Here is a 15149-nt window from a genome sequence, read left to right on the forward strand (position 1 = left end):
TCAGTAGGTCTAGGGAGGAGCTCGCAATTTGAGTAGCAAGGCATGAAATTGTCCTCGCTTAATGTAATCTAAAGTTAAATATGTGTTATTTGTTTGCTTTAAAATCTCATTTAAGCTAGGGCAATTAGATTTATGACTATCCCATTTTTAATTCTATATGTATTTTTCCAGTATTATTACAGTAATTCCTTACATATTAAATTGGTGAAGACAAAAATATTCAAATTGTATTTTATGAAACACGGATCTCTGTACAGATTTTTATAAATTGATGATTTATGTTACTTCATTGAGCACAATTCTTTGCTGGATACAGTGTTGTATGATGTGAGAATGTTCAATGAATCAAAGAGAATCCTCCACAGCACGTAACTGCACATAATAAACCACTGTATTCTCTGATGGCAGAGTGAAGTTAAATAAAGAACATGCTTTGGGCCTGAAGTCAAAAAGTCTTTTTCTCTCCACTTCTTTTTGATTCCAGTGAAAACCTTGTTATTTGACTAGAAGGCACTCAGGCCAAATTCTCTGCTATCTGAAAGGGTTTAGTCGCCACCTTGTGGATAATAAAACAACAACATCCCCAAATAATACATTTCCTGTACAAAAAAAAAATTTTTAAACCTCCAGCATGGTTAATTTTCAAAACATATCCAAAAACTTACTTTTTAAGCCACTGAACATTACTGCCACAATTTGGTAGACTCAAAAGAATGCACCCTATTGTCAGAGTGAAGTTAGAAGAGCAACGGGCCTTTCAGAATGTTTGCAGCCGGAGCTGCTCAAAACTGCCATCTCCTAACCAGGCCACTTCCTTGAAAGAGACCTTACTCATTTCCGGATATGTAGATAAAGATGCAAGTTCATTACATCACAGGTTACCTTAATTTATGCTTACTGTATTTGCATCCTGCTCCCCTAATTAATCCTCAACACTTTTTGTGGGGTAATAAGTGGAAGAGCGACTCAAGAAATGTACTGCAATGCCTCTCAAATATATCTGGTAATGTTAACCTGTGCTTTGGCCACCCATGTCGCTTAGCGTTAAGACAGGAGTTGGAATAGCATTTCATCCTGGGCAATTCTTTTAAATAACCAGGGAGAAAATAAAGGCAAGCTTCATAAGAGAACTGCATGAAAAGCAAAACAAAACAATACCAGAAAAATCCAGACAATATTTTTCTGCTGTTTAATTGATCTCAAGGAAGGAGAAATTCAAGTCCACAAAAACTTACATGAATTCTGTTTATCACATACAAAACTAAACATACAATATAACAGCAAATAACAAACATGCTGAATATTTTCAGGCCATTTTGAATGGTGTCCTGTACATGTACATACATAAATAATAAATACTGCTTCTGAATTACCTTAAAATACAGTACCACCAAGAGTTTTACATTTCTATGTGACTACTCAGTAAATGAGCATAAAGGAATGAGGAAGTAGACAATATCCATATCAGATAAAGTAGAAAGTCTTATGTCCTTCTGAAAAGCAACACAATAGGCCCAAGAACAACTACATACCATTTTCCTTTTAGCTAGTAGGTATATGGCAAGACTAATGGTATTCTCTTCCCCATCCTTTTTGTCACAGGGTATGAAGTCTACCCTATTCAAGTTAGTTACAAGTCTTCAGCCCATTTAGTCATTTAAGTTGAGAAAGTCTAAACCTAAATAATCATAGCAAATACTGCAAGTACTGATATCTTTTTAGTCCATTTTTGTACTTTTTTACATTTTTTTCCATTAGATAATTCTAAGCCTGAATTTTTTTTTTTTTTTCTGGTTCTTTAAAAAAAAAAAAAAAAACTTGGCTTGTTTTAATTAGTTTAAATGCAGGGTATATGTAAACAACTCCCCAGAAATGAGAGGCACTTCTTGGAAATACAATGACCCATGTCACTAGACTAGCAAAACACTCAGTGCTTTTGATTTGACGAACTGAATGAGTTCATGATTCAACTTTCCAATGTTGTCTACTTGAAAAATAGCAAGACTCTTATCTGCAGCATTTAGTGCATTAAGATGTATTAGATAGGTGTATCAGATTAAAATTGTGCTTATGTTAATTCTGTAATAGACCTAACTTTAACACACTTCATGTTATTTACTAGGAGCTATGATCTAGTCGTGATAATACTGGTTAAAATAGTCAATCTGAGGCAGAAAGTAAACAAGCAAAGCCACTTTTGCAGGCTTTTAAAACTGTTTAACACATGAAATTCTGACTCTTCCCCAGATTATGCAACCAGCTTAATTTAAAAAGCTGAGAAATTTAGAAGTATGAGGCATTACTTCTAAATTTCTTTTTTTTTGAAATGGAGTTTCACTCTTGTTGCCCAGGCTGGAGTGCAATGGCGCGATCTTAGCTCACCACAACGTCCACCACCCGGGGTCAAGTGATTCTCCTGCCTCCGCCTCCCGAGTAGCTGGGTTACAGGAAAGTGCCACCATGCCTGGCTAATTTTGTATTTTTAGTAGAGATGGGGTTTCTCCATGTTGGTCAGGCTGGTCTCGAACTCCCCACCTCAGGTGATCCACCCGCCTCCGCCTCCCAAAGTGCTGGGATTACAGGCATGAGCCACCGTGCCCAGCCACCTCTAAATTTCTTAATCATGATTGTCTTCAGCTCAGACATACACAAGGCAAGTAGAATTACTAATAAATCACTTTACCCTCAACCATTCAAGGTCTCTAAGAGCATGCATGTGGATACATTACAGAGAAAGGCAGCAACTCAGCATAAACCCTTTAGTATTAATATAAGGAGTATATATACATATACACTTATGTATAGAATATCATGCTTTTCAATATCTATTGGCCATGAAACTTCATAGAGAGCTGCATAAAAATCTAGCAGAGAAAGGATCGTAAGTGAAATGCCAGCCATGGATAACAATAATCTGTGCTCATAAAATAGGGCAGGCAAGGAACACACAGACACCACTCAGGAACTACACGAAAACTAAGAGTAGTGATGTTTTCCAAATATAAAACACATACTAAGTACAAAAGTTATAGTATACTTGAGGACTACGGAAGTAATGCTTACCATATGTACATCTTTTGTTCACATAAAAAGCTCAAAGTACGATCTGAGTGTAAAAGTAAGCTTTCTCCAGTAGGATGGCGTGAGAGGGAAAGAAAGTAAGAAGGAACTTGTACAAGTCTAAAAATTAAGTCCTGAAAGAAAAAGCCTCCCATAAAAAGTTTTATGTCATTTGGTATGATTAAAATCAGATTTTGAAAGACCTTAAAATGTAACCTTTGCACATTGCTTTTTATAATTATATACATATAATTATAGCTACATAATCTTGTCTTTATGCTGTTTTTGATATTTTTTCAGACATTTACTGCTGTCTGAAAAGTTTACAAGCTATTATATATTCCCAAATGAAAAATGCCAAGTTTTTCATTTGCCCCAAAGGTGAAAAAATTGAAACCTCTACGTCAAAAACAAATACAATAATTGTTTAAAGGGATAAAATCAACTATAACGACATGGGCAGTATTAAAATACACTGCACAAATATAAACAGAAAGCTCACAGCACAACTATAGGAACAAGAAGATGTTATTCAACTGCAGTTAAATAAGAAGGGTTGGAGAGAGTCGGGAAGCCTGAAGACCAGATAAGGGAGCTTAGAATTCATTCAGCAACCTTATTCATATTCTACTCTCCGCCCCTCACCCCAAGCAAAATAATAAAATCCTGCTCTTGCAAAATGAAACAGATCATTATTTTTGGCTAAGGACCACAGGGTGTGGAACCCAAATCAGTAACTTTGTAACCATTACATTGAATGTAGGTCCATATGTTTTGATCCTTTTATGGCCCTTCCTTTACAAATTGTTAAGAGTCATTTCCCTGTGGTGCCTCTCTGGAGAAGCCTTACATGCCAGCAATTCCAGAGTGTCAAATATTTCATTCTCAGCCCCACCAAACAGCAGTAATCATGCTAAGCCCATTGACTTTGGAAAATTCTGCAAATTATTTTAACCTCAGTTCAGAGAACTCAAAAGTGGGTTTTACTACCACCTCTAAGTTTAAAATGCCACCCTCACCAAAAAAAAAAAAAAAAAAAAAACAGTCAGAGAAAATGTATTAAAGTACTAGATTCCACTGTCTCTAAAGAGCAACCAGCTTAGTGATAAATTACTACTCAAAATACAAACTCACTACTCCCTAACTTGAGGAAGAACTAAAGCTTCTCCTAAGGGTAAAATGAACAGAAATTTTGCTTGAGGAGTTTATAAAAAAGTAAGAGAGGGAGTGGGCAAGAAGAGCCTTATTTTAAACATTTAGGATTCCACACCATTTGAAACAGTCTGCACTCTTTTATATACTTCTGTGCGTGTGAAAATGGAGAGAGAACACCACTATCTGCTCTACACAGGCCGGCTACTGTAGCCCAGGTTTCGCCCGTACTTTCCCCGGAGAGGTGCCATCTTATTCCTTTATATGGCACATGTTTTAGGTAATTTTTATCTGAAGGGCTCTCATTTGCCTAAGACTGACAACACAAAGAAAGGCTTATTGAAAGACACCTCTCTTTGAAAATATCCCCACTAGGGGTAGAAATAAAGGTGGACAAAAGTGCCAATCAATTACTTAAATGTCAGTAATTGTAAAATTCCTTAAAATTCACAGTATTTTTACTTTTGGAAGAACTCTAATATTGAGGTACCTGCAGGTCTTGGCAATTCATCATTGTAGGTATTTATTTTAGTTTATATGTGTTTTGCTTTACTCCATTTGTTTTCAGTTTTTTCTCACTCGATACAGTGGCATGACCACAGCTCTCTGCCTTTCCCTTTTTCCTAGGATGTGCATGTGCTTGTGTTTTGGAGGCTTTACAGGAATCTGCTGAGTCCAGAATCACAGCTGCCTGTTTGGGAATTCGAATGTTACCGTTGGTTTCCACCTTAGAGCTGCTTTCACTGCAGGACAGATCCCAACGTTGCAGCTTCGTACTCTTACTGGATTTCTTTTTCTTTTCTTCTGTCCTCATTTCAAGGGTTTGCCTCTGAGAACAAAACCTGGTACCAGCAAGCACATCAGTGGGTCTGGGGGCAGTCTCAAATGCATAATGTGATGGGTGGATTTCTTCATGGTGAAAAGCTTTCTTTCGGGAAGGGCCTGACTTTGATGCCCCTTCCTGGTGAGGTAGTGGCTTGGACAGAGCACTCGCAATTAGCTTACTTCTCCCAGGGCTTTTCAGTGCCCCTGAGGTCCCAGGGGCAGTGAGGGGCCTTGCTTTGGCCCCCTTTGCTTTTTCACACTGTACAGTCTGGACCTGCAGCCACTCAAGCTGAATAAGTCTATCAATATACTTCCCAAGAAGTCCTCCCACTCGGGGCACAGCTTCCATTTTGTTCTCTGCGTTCAGAAGCAGGGCCATGTCTCGTAAGTCCCAGGAGCTGAAAGGGGGTGGAAGGAAATCAGGATAATAGTACTCAGGCTTTGTATGGCCCTGACCAGGGTGAAGATCAAAGTAAACTGGATCAATTTCTTCAGCTCGAAGATTGAGATCTGGAGGTGTGAGGGGAGAAGGAGGAATGGGAATTCTTTCCGAATCAGAGAGATCACTTGCACTGTCCTCATCAGCATCCTCTTTAATAATTTTCATTGACTGAAAATCAAGAAACAATTTATTCCCTGAGGCCCCCTGACACCTGGAACCGAGTGGATTCCTTTTGCGTCTTGCTTCCGGGGCAATGCTTTCTTTAAGTTTTTCTTCAGTTGGCTGGATGACAGCTGTGAGGCTGCTTCTCAGCTGAGAAGCAGCGTGGGGTACTTGGGATTTACTCTGCCTTTTTCCTGAAGAATTCTTTGAATGTTGCACTTTATTCCAAGATGGGCCAGCATTCATATTGCTATGAGAAAACAAAACTGCACTTCTTACCACGTATGACAAAAAATGGTCTGGCTATAATTAAACAAACAAAAATAATCTTCTAGTTGTACTTTTTTGTCTCAGCTATTACTAGGCATTAGAAAATGTCAGCTTCCAAACTCCTTACAGCATAATTTTACAGAACATTTTTCCATATAATACTCTATTTGAGATACATTATATAATGCATGTGACAAAAGAGAACGCACAGTTTCCATTTTATATCAAATATTAGCATTTAGGAAAAACATTTCTCAAAGTGCTTGTTTCATACTTTTAGTGCAATCGTGTGTACTTTAAAAAAAAACCTTAGTTCGGAAAAAAATCAGTCGCAGACTCTGGAATTGTTACAATCAAAAGCATTTAATAACATTCAGAAGTAAAAACAGTTTTATTTTATATACCTATTTTAAATTAAGTATAAATATGATATAACATGCAAGTTTTGCAGTTTAATCACTCCTGATTAGTGGTGATTCTGAGCTGAGGGAAATTTTAATATATAAAAGTATTGCACATACAAACCTGTACCTTAAATCAAAAGCTTGTTAAAATGTTTTCAAACAGAAAACACATTTGGGAAAATTGTGTTTAAAGAACAGAAATAAAATCATATGGTGCCTTGTAACACATATGAATGAAAACACAGGGTCTTAGTGCTACCTTGTGAATAGCAGGTAAAGGGAATAATGAATACTGTGTGCATTATGAGTATAGCAACTAATTCTCTCTGGCATAATTTATTCTGAGGCCGAATCTCACATCAGGGTTGAAAATATCCTCTTTTCAATTTATTTACCAAGAATGTGTCATTTTGATTAATAATACTTCTCTGTAATATAAGTCAGATACAACGAACAGAAATGGGTGGTAAACATGCTTTCTGGAAACCTCAGAGGTTCATTTGCCCAGTGGTTTCAGATAAACTAAGCAACTATTTGAATATGTGCTACATTTTAATTAATAAATATGGAGGATATTAAATCACTGCCAATAGTACAATGTGTGCTCAATAAATGTTGAATAAATGAATGAAAAAATGAAGGAATCTCCATTATTCAGAATTCATAACACTGTTAAAACATTTTGTTTCTGCTTGTCAATATGCATCCATAAAAATTAATTATTGTCTGTATCCTTTTATATAAAAGGAAACTAACATAGAAAAGCATTAAAGGATTTATTCAAAATTATAATTCTGCTAACAACTGCCAGAATTATGACCACTGGAATCCTTATCCACTATTATGCTTAAACCACTTTTCCACTCATTTCTGCTAGAAAAAAATATATAAATGTATATTTCTTATCTACAGACTTACTTTTTTTCCCCACTCCACATATTCAATCTGGACAAGAGAGATAATGAGCCTTTCGCAAGATAAAACAATTATACTAAAACTATTTACCTGCTTTTCTGATGAGATTCATTTACCCTATTCCTCTTCTTGAAAAAATCACATGGCTGATCATCATATAGGGTTTGATGGACTGTCTAAAAAACAGGGATGCAGTAATAAATACTGTGAACATGTACACAAGAAACAAGCAAGCAAACAAACAAAAATCCCAGAATAAATCTAAGTAAGATTTTTCTTCTAAATTGACATTACCTTTCCTGTAGTGCTCAAAATATTCTTGCTCAATCTGCTGGAAGATGATGACAGCTGGGGAGGTGACTTCTTTATTCCTCTTATATTTGGAAAGGTCTCCTCACCACCGGAACTAGAAGCAACAGAATATTGTCAGTAACTACTGATTGCAAATGGTCCTAACACCAGTATTGGTTGGTTTTTCACTTGTTTGTTTTTTAATACTTGTATAATATTGAAATATTAGGGCTGTGATCATATAGCGGTTGAGTTGTGAAATACTGGGGAAGGGAGACATTGTCTTATGCTTACAGCTTTGTCTTTTCTGTTTATTACAGTAGATATCAGAGACAGGATCACAGGATCACACTACTATAAATACTGTGAGTGGATTCCATCTCTCTCTCTCTCTCTCTCTCTCCCCCTGTTCACACACAGGTATAATCTTCCCTGGAAATAACATGTTGAAGAAATCTGGAAGGCCAATAAGGTCAGGTCTTATTCCAGTGTTCAATCATTGTACTGCCCAATCATTCATTCATTCAACAAATAATTACAGGAGTACCCAGAAAAATGGCAGTGATTATGCATGTCCCTGTTCTGAAAGAGCTTAAACTCTAGGAGGAATGTTCCCATTCAATTTTTCGGCCTTCTCTATCACATCAATCCATTATAAGATTTTCCATATATTCATATATATTACATATTATATATTATCTCTTTGTGAAACATTGTTGACCCATACCACATATTGCTGTTATTCCCCTCTCATTTTGAGTGGCCTATTAAAAGTGCACTGAATGGAAATTGGGTACTTCTCTTTTCCATGTCACCTGTCTCTGTAAAATAAGAGATATGATTACAGAAGATTTTTATTTTCTTCCTGAAAATTTCCTGTATTTTTTCCACAATAATCATGTAAGCCTTTTTAGTTAGCTTACATCCAATGATAAATAAAATCACTCTCTCACATTTAATGAATTATACCACAATCAACAGCCTTGACTCATTTTAGACGTAGAAAATGTTCTTGAATCAACCCCCTTTCATTAGTCTGGTTTTTTTCTGCTTTGTCCCTCTGGACAGTAAAAAGGAACCTTCTTAATGGAATGCCTTGCCCCAAACTGCTCTCTGGAAAGTGCACTTGCATCTTTTCCACTTCATTTCACCTGGTAAGCTTTACACCAAAGGCTGTGGGGTCTTGTGCTCAAAGCTACCGGGTGAGAGACACGAATGCTTGCAGCGTACTAAAGAGGCAGAAAACAAGCTCCAGGCCTTGTTGGTGTTTCTGGCTTGCTTGGAAACAAAGCTAAAAGATTTGTTTCGGAGATTCTGCCTACAAATATGCTTCCCAAGCGCCAGAGGCTGATTAGGGGCAGCTGCAGAAGTCATCACCGGGTAATAACTCTTGTTCCCCTGTCTTCCTCTCTGGCGCTGAGTCCAGGAAGACAACAGCAGCACCTCCCCACCCCACCCTCAAGGGAATCTGCTGGCCATTTGGTGCGGCAAAGCATTCTGGGTGATGTGGACATGACGCTGCTCCTCTACGCAGCGAGGCTCCCTCGGTTTGGCCAAGGGTCCAGGTTGCAGTGAACCTGTCCAAAGTGTGGGCTGGCCTTGATGTTTAAAATTAGCCTGCGACCATATCCCGGCAAGGCCGGTTTTTGCACCACCACTCCTCCCATCCACAACCCAGAAATCTAAGGACACGCAGCATGCATTTTCCTTGTCCTCCGTTTGTGCAAAGTCTATAATCGATAGGCGCGCAGTCCAGGCAGACGTAAACAGAAATTGATCAGACCTGTTTCGCGACTGCAGCGGACACGTGACGACGCTGCCAGCCTTCCTTCCTCTCCGGCGCCCGCGCGGGAGGCCCGGCTGCGGCGCGCTGCAGCAGGGGAGCTGGAGGCGGCGGCGCGCAGCTCAGCGGAGCTCCCGGGCTGAGCTGGGGCAGGCGGGGGCCCGCCTGCAGGCGGCGTCACGAGGGGCGGGGCGGAGGCTCGCTAGGAAGTTGCACCCGGTCAAGTTGCAGCCTTGTAAGTAACGCTGCGGACCGGGGAAGTGGGAGGGGCCGCTCCCGGAACGCAGCCTTCTTGTAAGAACCTCCAAGAAAGCAAGAAAAAAAAAACAGAGGCGCTACCCTGCGCTCCCGGGAGGCCTCTGAAAGCTTCAACTAAAGAAGCACCCCCTCTCTTACAATTTCTTTAACTGCAAGAAGCGGAGGACCTGGACAAGGACTCGAGGGGCAAGGTGGCGAACCAAGGGTAGGGCGTACCGGGCCCGAGAGGTCTCCCGCAGGTTGCAGATACGGAGAACTCTCAGCGGCTTCTGAGCACGGAGGGAGCTGTCGCGGGGTCGGGAGGCCGTCCCTCATCCCTGTCTTCCCATCTTCCGACGGCCGGCGGGACCATGTCCAGAGGCCCGAGCTCCGCGGTCCTGCCCAGCGCCCTGGGATCCCGGAAGCTAACCCCCCGGAGCCTCAGCTGCTTGTCGGACCTGGACGGCGGCGTGGCCCTGGAGCCGCGGCCCTGTAGGCCCCCGGGGAGCCCGGGCCGCGCGCCGCCGCCAGCGCCAGCGCCGTCCGGCTGCGACCCCCGCCTGCGGCCCATCATCCTGCGGCGGGCGCGCTCACTGCCCAGCTCCCCCGAGCGCCGCCAGAAGGCCGCGGGCGCGCCAGGCGCTGCATGTCGGCCGGGTTGCAGCCGGCAGCTCCGCGTGCGCTTCGCCGACGCCCTGGGCTTGGAGCTGGCGCAAGTCAAGGTGTTCAACGCGGGAGACGACCCGTCGGTGCCGCTGCACGTGCTGTCGCGGCTCGCCATCAACTCTGACCTGTGCTGCAGCAGCCAGGACCTGGAGTTCACCCTGCAGTGCCTGGTGCCCGATTTCCCGCCGCCCGTCGAGGCCGCCGACTTTGGCGAGCGCCTGCAGCGCCAGCTTGTGTGCCTGGAGCGTGTCACTTGCTCGGACCTTGGCATCAGCGGTACGGTGCGCGTGTGCAACGTGGCCTTCGAGAAGCAGGTGGCTGTGCGCTACACTTTCTCGGGCTGGCGCAGTACCCACGAGGCGGTGGCGCGGTGGCGCGGGCCCGCAGGCCCCGAGGGCAAGGAGGACGTCTTCACCTTCGGCTTCCCAGTGCCACCCTTCCTGCTGGAGCTCGGCTCCCGCGTGCACTTCGCGGTGCGCTACCGAGTGGCGGGTGCCGAGTACTGGGACAACAACGACTGCCGAGACTACAGCCTCACGTGTCGCAACCACGCGCTGCACATGCCTCGGGGCGAGTGCGAAGAGAGCTGGATCCACTTCATCTGAGTCACGTGGGGACCAGCCACGTGGAGCCTCCACACCTAAGCTGCGCCTCCTGTCATTTCCCTGCTGGGCTCTCACATCTATCCGGTTGTTCTTCGCCACCCTGCAAGTCCTCTGACCTAATTTTCTGTGGCAAGGTCCCCTGGCAGCGGCCCATCCTGTCTTCTACTTGAAACGTCTGAGACACTTGGTCTAAAAAGTAGCCTCAGGTGGCCAGAAGGCCGAGTTGTGTAATGAGTTGGGGCAGGGTAGTGGGGTAGGTGCATGGGAGGGTGGGCCCTCTGGGGAGGCCCAAGCAGCTTGTTTTGCAAAGGCCCAAGTCCTCCTGCTAGGAAAAGCTTTTGCATGTGCCCTGAATGTGTCTCTGTAAACATAGCTGTTATTTATTATTGTGATGTTGGGACCGTTAGCCCATAGCGGATGCCTCCTCAGGAATATTCTCGATTTAATAAGCTAAAAAAAAAAGTTATGTTGTATGTTTGTGCCCACAGTAAACAGAATGTACAGTGTGACCCACATCATGGTCCCTCCAGGCATTCCTGCCCCAGGACAAGGAAAACCTGAGACCGCATCTGATTGCCAGTGGCTGTTGCCTTCTAACCGTGGGAAACTATTAATAGGCAAGAAATTTCTGCTTTATCAGTCATCACACAACCATTCCTGGGCATTGAGACTGTCTTGGTTAGGCTGTGTGTCTCCTACATTAACAGCTAGGGAGGAGGGAAAAGCTTCAAACTTTTAAACTAGCAAAACAGTTATTTCTCTGCATTCACAATTCTGATTTCATGTATTTCTCTGTACATGTTTGATCATTATCAGGCCATTCTGTTTAAGTTTTAACCTTCCTAAATATTTTAAGAAATCTTGCCTCAGTTGTTTCAGTTTTCAGGTGACTAGAGAATTTCAGGCAACAGTGCCCTTTGCAATTACCTTTTTGATGATTAAGGTGACTTTTTATTTCTTGTTAAGCATCAGAAGATGTCAGCATTCATCTTTTGGGAGTCCAGTTACAAGGTGGAACTAGAAGGTGTTTTCAGCAATAGCCAGAGCACTGGAGGAAAAATAATTGACAAATACTTATACTTTTAAATTGTTTTGAGTTGTATTTACATACATCACGTTTTATCAGGTACCCACCAACTTTATACTTTGTGCCTTCAGATAGTTTCTAACATTTTCTAGTTTGTCAGCTTTAAAATATTAAATTCTTTTATGTTTTTAAACTATCAACCAGTAAGTCAAGACCACTGTCCCCTGCTGAGTTAGGCAATCGCTTAAAACTCCAAAGAACTCCGGGCTGAGTTCTTTTGGTGCTCAACAGTGGTCTGACAACAGGTGCTAGAATTAAGGTGTAGGGGAAAAAAAAGCCAAGAAGGACTAGATCTCCAATTTGTGAAGTTTGTTTATGATACAGTTGAAACAAGTCTGATCAGTTTTATACCTGTCACCAGGAAATTAACTCTAAATTTTTGAATGCTTGTTGGCATCTGTCAAATCAATACTGAAAGGATGCATTTCGGCTTTTAACCAGTTGGTTCTGATCATTGCAACCTCTGTGCTCTTATAATTCAAAGAACAGGGATGGCTTTCTTTGGTATCTTTTGATCTAAGAACACTGAATTTTGACTTAAAATATTGTGACTAAATTGCACAATCTCTGGCTATTAGCACTGTTCACTACATTGACATGCAAGAGAGAGAGAAGCCTGGTTACATTTCCTGCTATTTAACAAACGGTCCAATTAGGTCAGCAAGCCTGTTAGGGCCTTGGCTGCTATGCCCCTGGTCCCCCAACAGAGAGCAAGACAATTGTCCGGAGAATGTAGGTATGAGTTAAGAGCTGCCAGATTTATTTTATTTAAAGGCATGTAGAGAATCTCATAATCTATGTGAAAGTCACTTGCCAAAAAGGTTCTGGTCATGAAATATAAAGTAAATGTTACATATTTAATATTAAGTGAACCTCCTTGTGCCTTTTAAAAACTATCGACATTATGAAATTTAAAAGCTTAAATGTATTTGCCTAGTTGATAAAGAAGCTGTGGAACAGCTGAAGGAGAACTTTCAGACCCTAAAACAGTTACACTGCCTAGATGGTAAAATTTTCTAGTGGACTGTGCAATTGCTGGGTTGTCTCCCCAAACATATTTTAATATGTTATTTAAAATGATTTTACCCAAGCCTAAATATTAAAGTATATATGCAAAAGTAGCTGTGAGCCATTCTATTATGCTGGAGTACGTTTTTCTTGTGGCCTAATTACAGAAAACCAAGCTTTAGAAAATCTTGTTTAAATCATTTCACATGCAAGTCTTATCCTTTCTACAACACTGACAAATGTAGAGCCTTGGCAAAAATTAAATAAATTTTGTCATTGTGTCTCAGCTTCAGTAGCAGAGTTGTTGCGTATGTCTTTTAGAAAAGGAAATACAATTTTATATGCCAGGTCAGCATGAGATATGAAGAAAGCTCTAGAGGAATGCAGGGAATGTGATCACTAATGTACTTCTATTGCAACAGTTAATGACACTCTGTAGGCAGTAATGAGTGTGTGTCTGCCTTCCTTCCGGATGATGACCCTCACCTAAGTACAAAGTCTTGCACATGGGGGAAGAAAACTTACTTTTATTTTGTCTTGCCTTATTTGCTTGGCCACAATGCTAAGTGCTTTAAATATGTGATTTCATTTAATTCTGAATGTTATGCTACCTGGGAGACAATGTCCCCTTTTTCTTAGCTGAAAAGAATAAGGCTCAGAGAGGTTTAAGTACAGTCATAGGCTACATAACATTTCACTCATCAGGGGACTGTATATATGACAGTGGGTCCATGGAATTATACCAGTGTTTTCCTGTATCTTTTCTGTGTTTATATACACAAATACCCTTGTGTTACAGTTGTCTACAGTATTCATTACAGTAACATACTGTACAAGTTTGCAACCTTGAAGCAATAGACTGTACTATATATACCTGAGGTGTATATATACCACGTAGGTTTTTGTAAGTAAACGCTAAGATATTCACACAATAACAAAATTGCTTGAGGAGGACACCTTTCCCAGAACTTACCCCTATCATTAAGCAATGCATAACTGTAACTCACCTAAAGTCCCATAGCTGGTAAGCAACAAATTGAGCATTCAAATCTATTTCAAAGTCAGTGCTCTCTCTACCTGTTATATAGAATATTCCAAATAAATGCTTGTTGATTCAGAAAGCTGAATTAATTGAAAGCCAAATTTTGATATTTCTCTTGAGATAAGGTCTTGTCCTGTCACCAACGTTGGAGTGCAATGGTGCAATCATAGCTCACTGCAGCCTCCAGCTCCTGGGCTCAAGTAAAATTCTCCCACCTCAGCCTCCGGTATAGAGTAGCTAGGTGCACAGGTGCATGCCACCACGCCTGGCTAATTTTGTTTTTTGTAGAGATAGGCCCTAGCTATGTTGCCCAGGCTAGTCTCAAATTCCTGGCCTCAAGCAATCCCATCAACTCAGCCTCCCAAAGTAAAGGGATTATAGGTGTGAACCACTGCACATAGTTTCCAAATTTTAATTGTAATTGATACAGTTTTTCATGAAACGCCAGTCTAAAACCTAAAAAAAAAATTAACAGTAAAATTAGTGATACCCTTTTTTTCTTCCATGTTGTGGTTTACTGATGTTTACTAAATAATCTGCAGGCTTCCTGAACACATGAAGCAATAAAAAAGGCTCTAACACTTTTCTTCAACTAAAAAGCAGCAAGGTAAACAAGTCATCACTATTAATTTTTGAAGTGTATTGGGAAAATTCCTGTGTGCAACTCCATCATGAAGGAACTTAAATCTATTGGCGGAAAACTAGGTGTGAAAATAATTATGCACAATTGTCGGGTCACAATTTTGAAACACTCTACCATCTTCTTACATTTTGTGTTATACATTATTAATACTTAAACATATGAAGAATTCAAAAGCATTGAAAGCTTTGAACATATAAAATCCCCTCAAATCCCTGCATACACCTGTGTACCTTAGATTGCATATGTAATCTATCAGCTCTGAATTTAAAAACTAAGATATCAAAATTAAGTTCAACAGGGGTAGTTACAAAGTTGTCAAGAAGCTGGTAATTCTAACTAAGCAGAATATTTAAAACACCTCTGAGAGCTTATTTAATGTGATTTGATCTGCTCTGGTCCACAACTGAGTTTTGATTCTATTGCCTTGTGTTTATTTTTTTCAGGTGCTTTCCACCTCACATTTAAATCCTAATCACATATTTTTAAACAATTAGTGCCTTTTAGATAGGAAATTAAAATGTTATTAAAATATAATTTTAAATTTTTGAGGATACCTA

At 40.9% G+C, this 15149-nt stretch overlaps 3 protein-coding genes across 3 annotated transcripts in view; 1 reads left to right on the forward strand and 2 right to left on the reverse strand.

Moving 5' to 3' along the window:
• The window catches only part of LOC105470561 (cadherin 26), a 67825-nt gene extending 62985 nt beyond the window's left edge, over positions 1 to 4840 (reverse strand). Inside the window, exon 1 of the mRNA XM_011722659.2 lies at positions 4703 to 4840. Coding sequence (XP_011720961.2) covers positions 4703 to 4726 — 24 coding nt within the window. The 5' untranslated portion in view covers positions 4727 to 4840. The remainder of the gene's footprint in view (positions 1 to 4702) is intronic.
• LOC105470560 (family with sequence similarity 217 member B) lies at positions 1176 to 7400 on the reverse strand. Its single transcript, XM_071079097.1, has 2 exons — positions 7321 to 7400; positions 1176 to 5891 (listed from the first exon to the last, which is right to left on the reverse strand). The coding sequence occupies exon 2, from the start codon at positions 5885 to 5887 to the stop codon at positions 4736 to 4738; it is 1152 nt and encodes a 383-aa protein (XP_070935198.1). The 5' UTR covers positions 5888 to 5891; positions 7321 to 7400; the 3' UTR covers positions 1176 to 4735.
• Positions 7401 to 9489: 2089 nt separating this feature from the next.
• LOC105470559 (protein phosphatase 1 regulatory subunit 3D) lies at positions 9490 to 14034 on the forward strand. Its single transcript, XM_011722653.3, has one exon. The coding sequence runs from the start codon at positions 9913 to 9915 to the stop codon at positions 10810 to 10812; it is 900 nt and encodes a 299-aa protein (XP_011720955.1). The 5' UTR covers positions 9490 to 9912; the 3' UTR covers positions 10813 to 14034.
• The last annotated feature ends 1115 nt before the right edge of the window (positions 14035 to 15149 follow it).

This window comes from Macaca nemestrina, chromosome 15 (genome assembly GCF_043159975.1).
Source record: "Macaca nemestrina isolate mMacNem1 chromosome 15, mMacNem.hap1, whole genome shotgun sequence".
In the NCBI taxonomy this organism is placed as follows: Eukaryota; Metazoa; Chordata; class Mammalia; order Primates; family Cercopithecidae; genus Macaca; species Macaca nemestrina.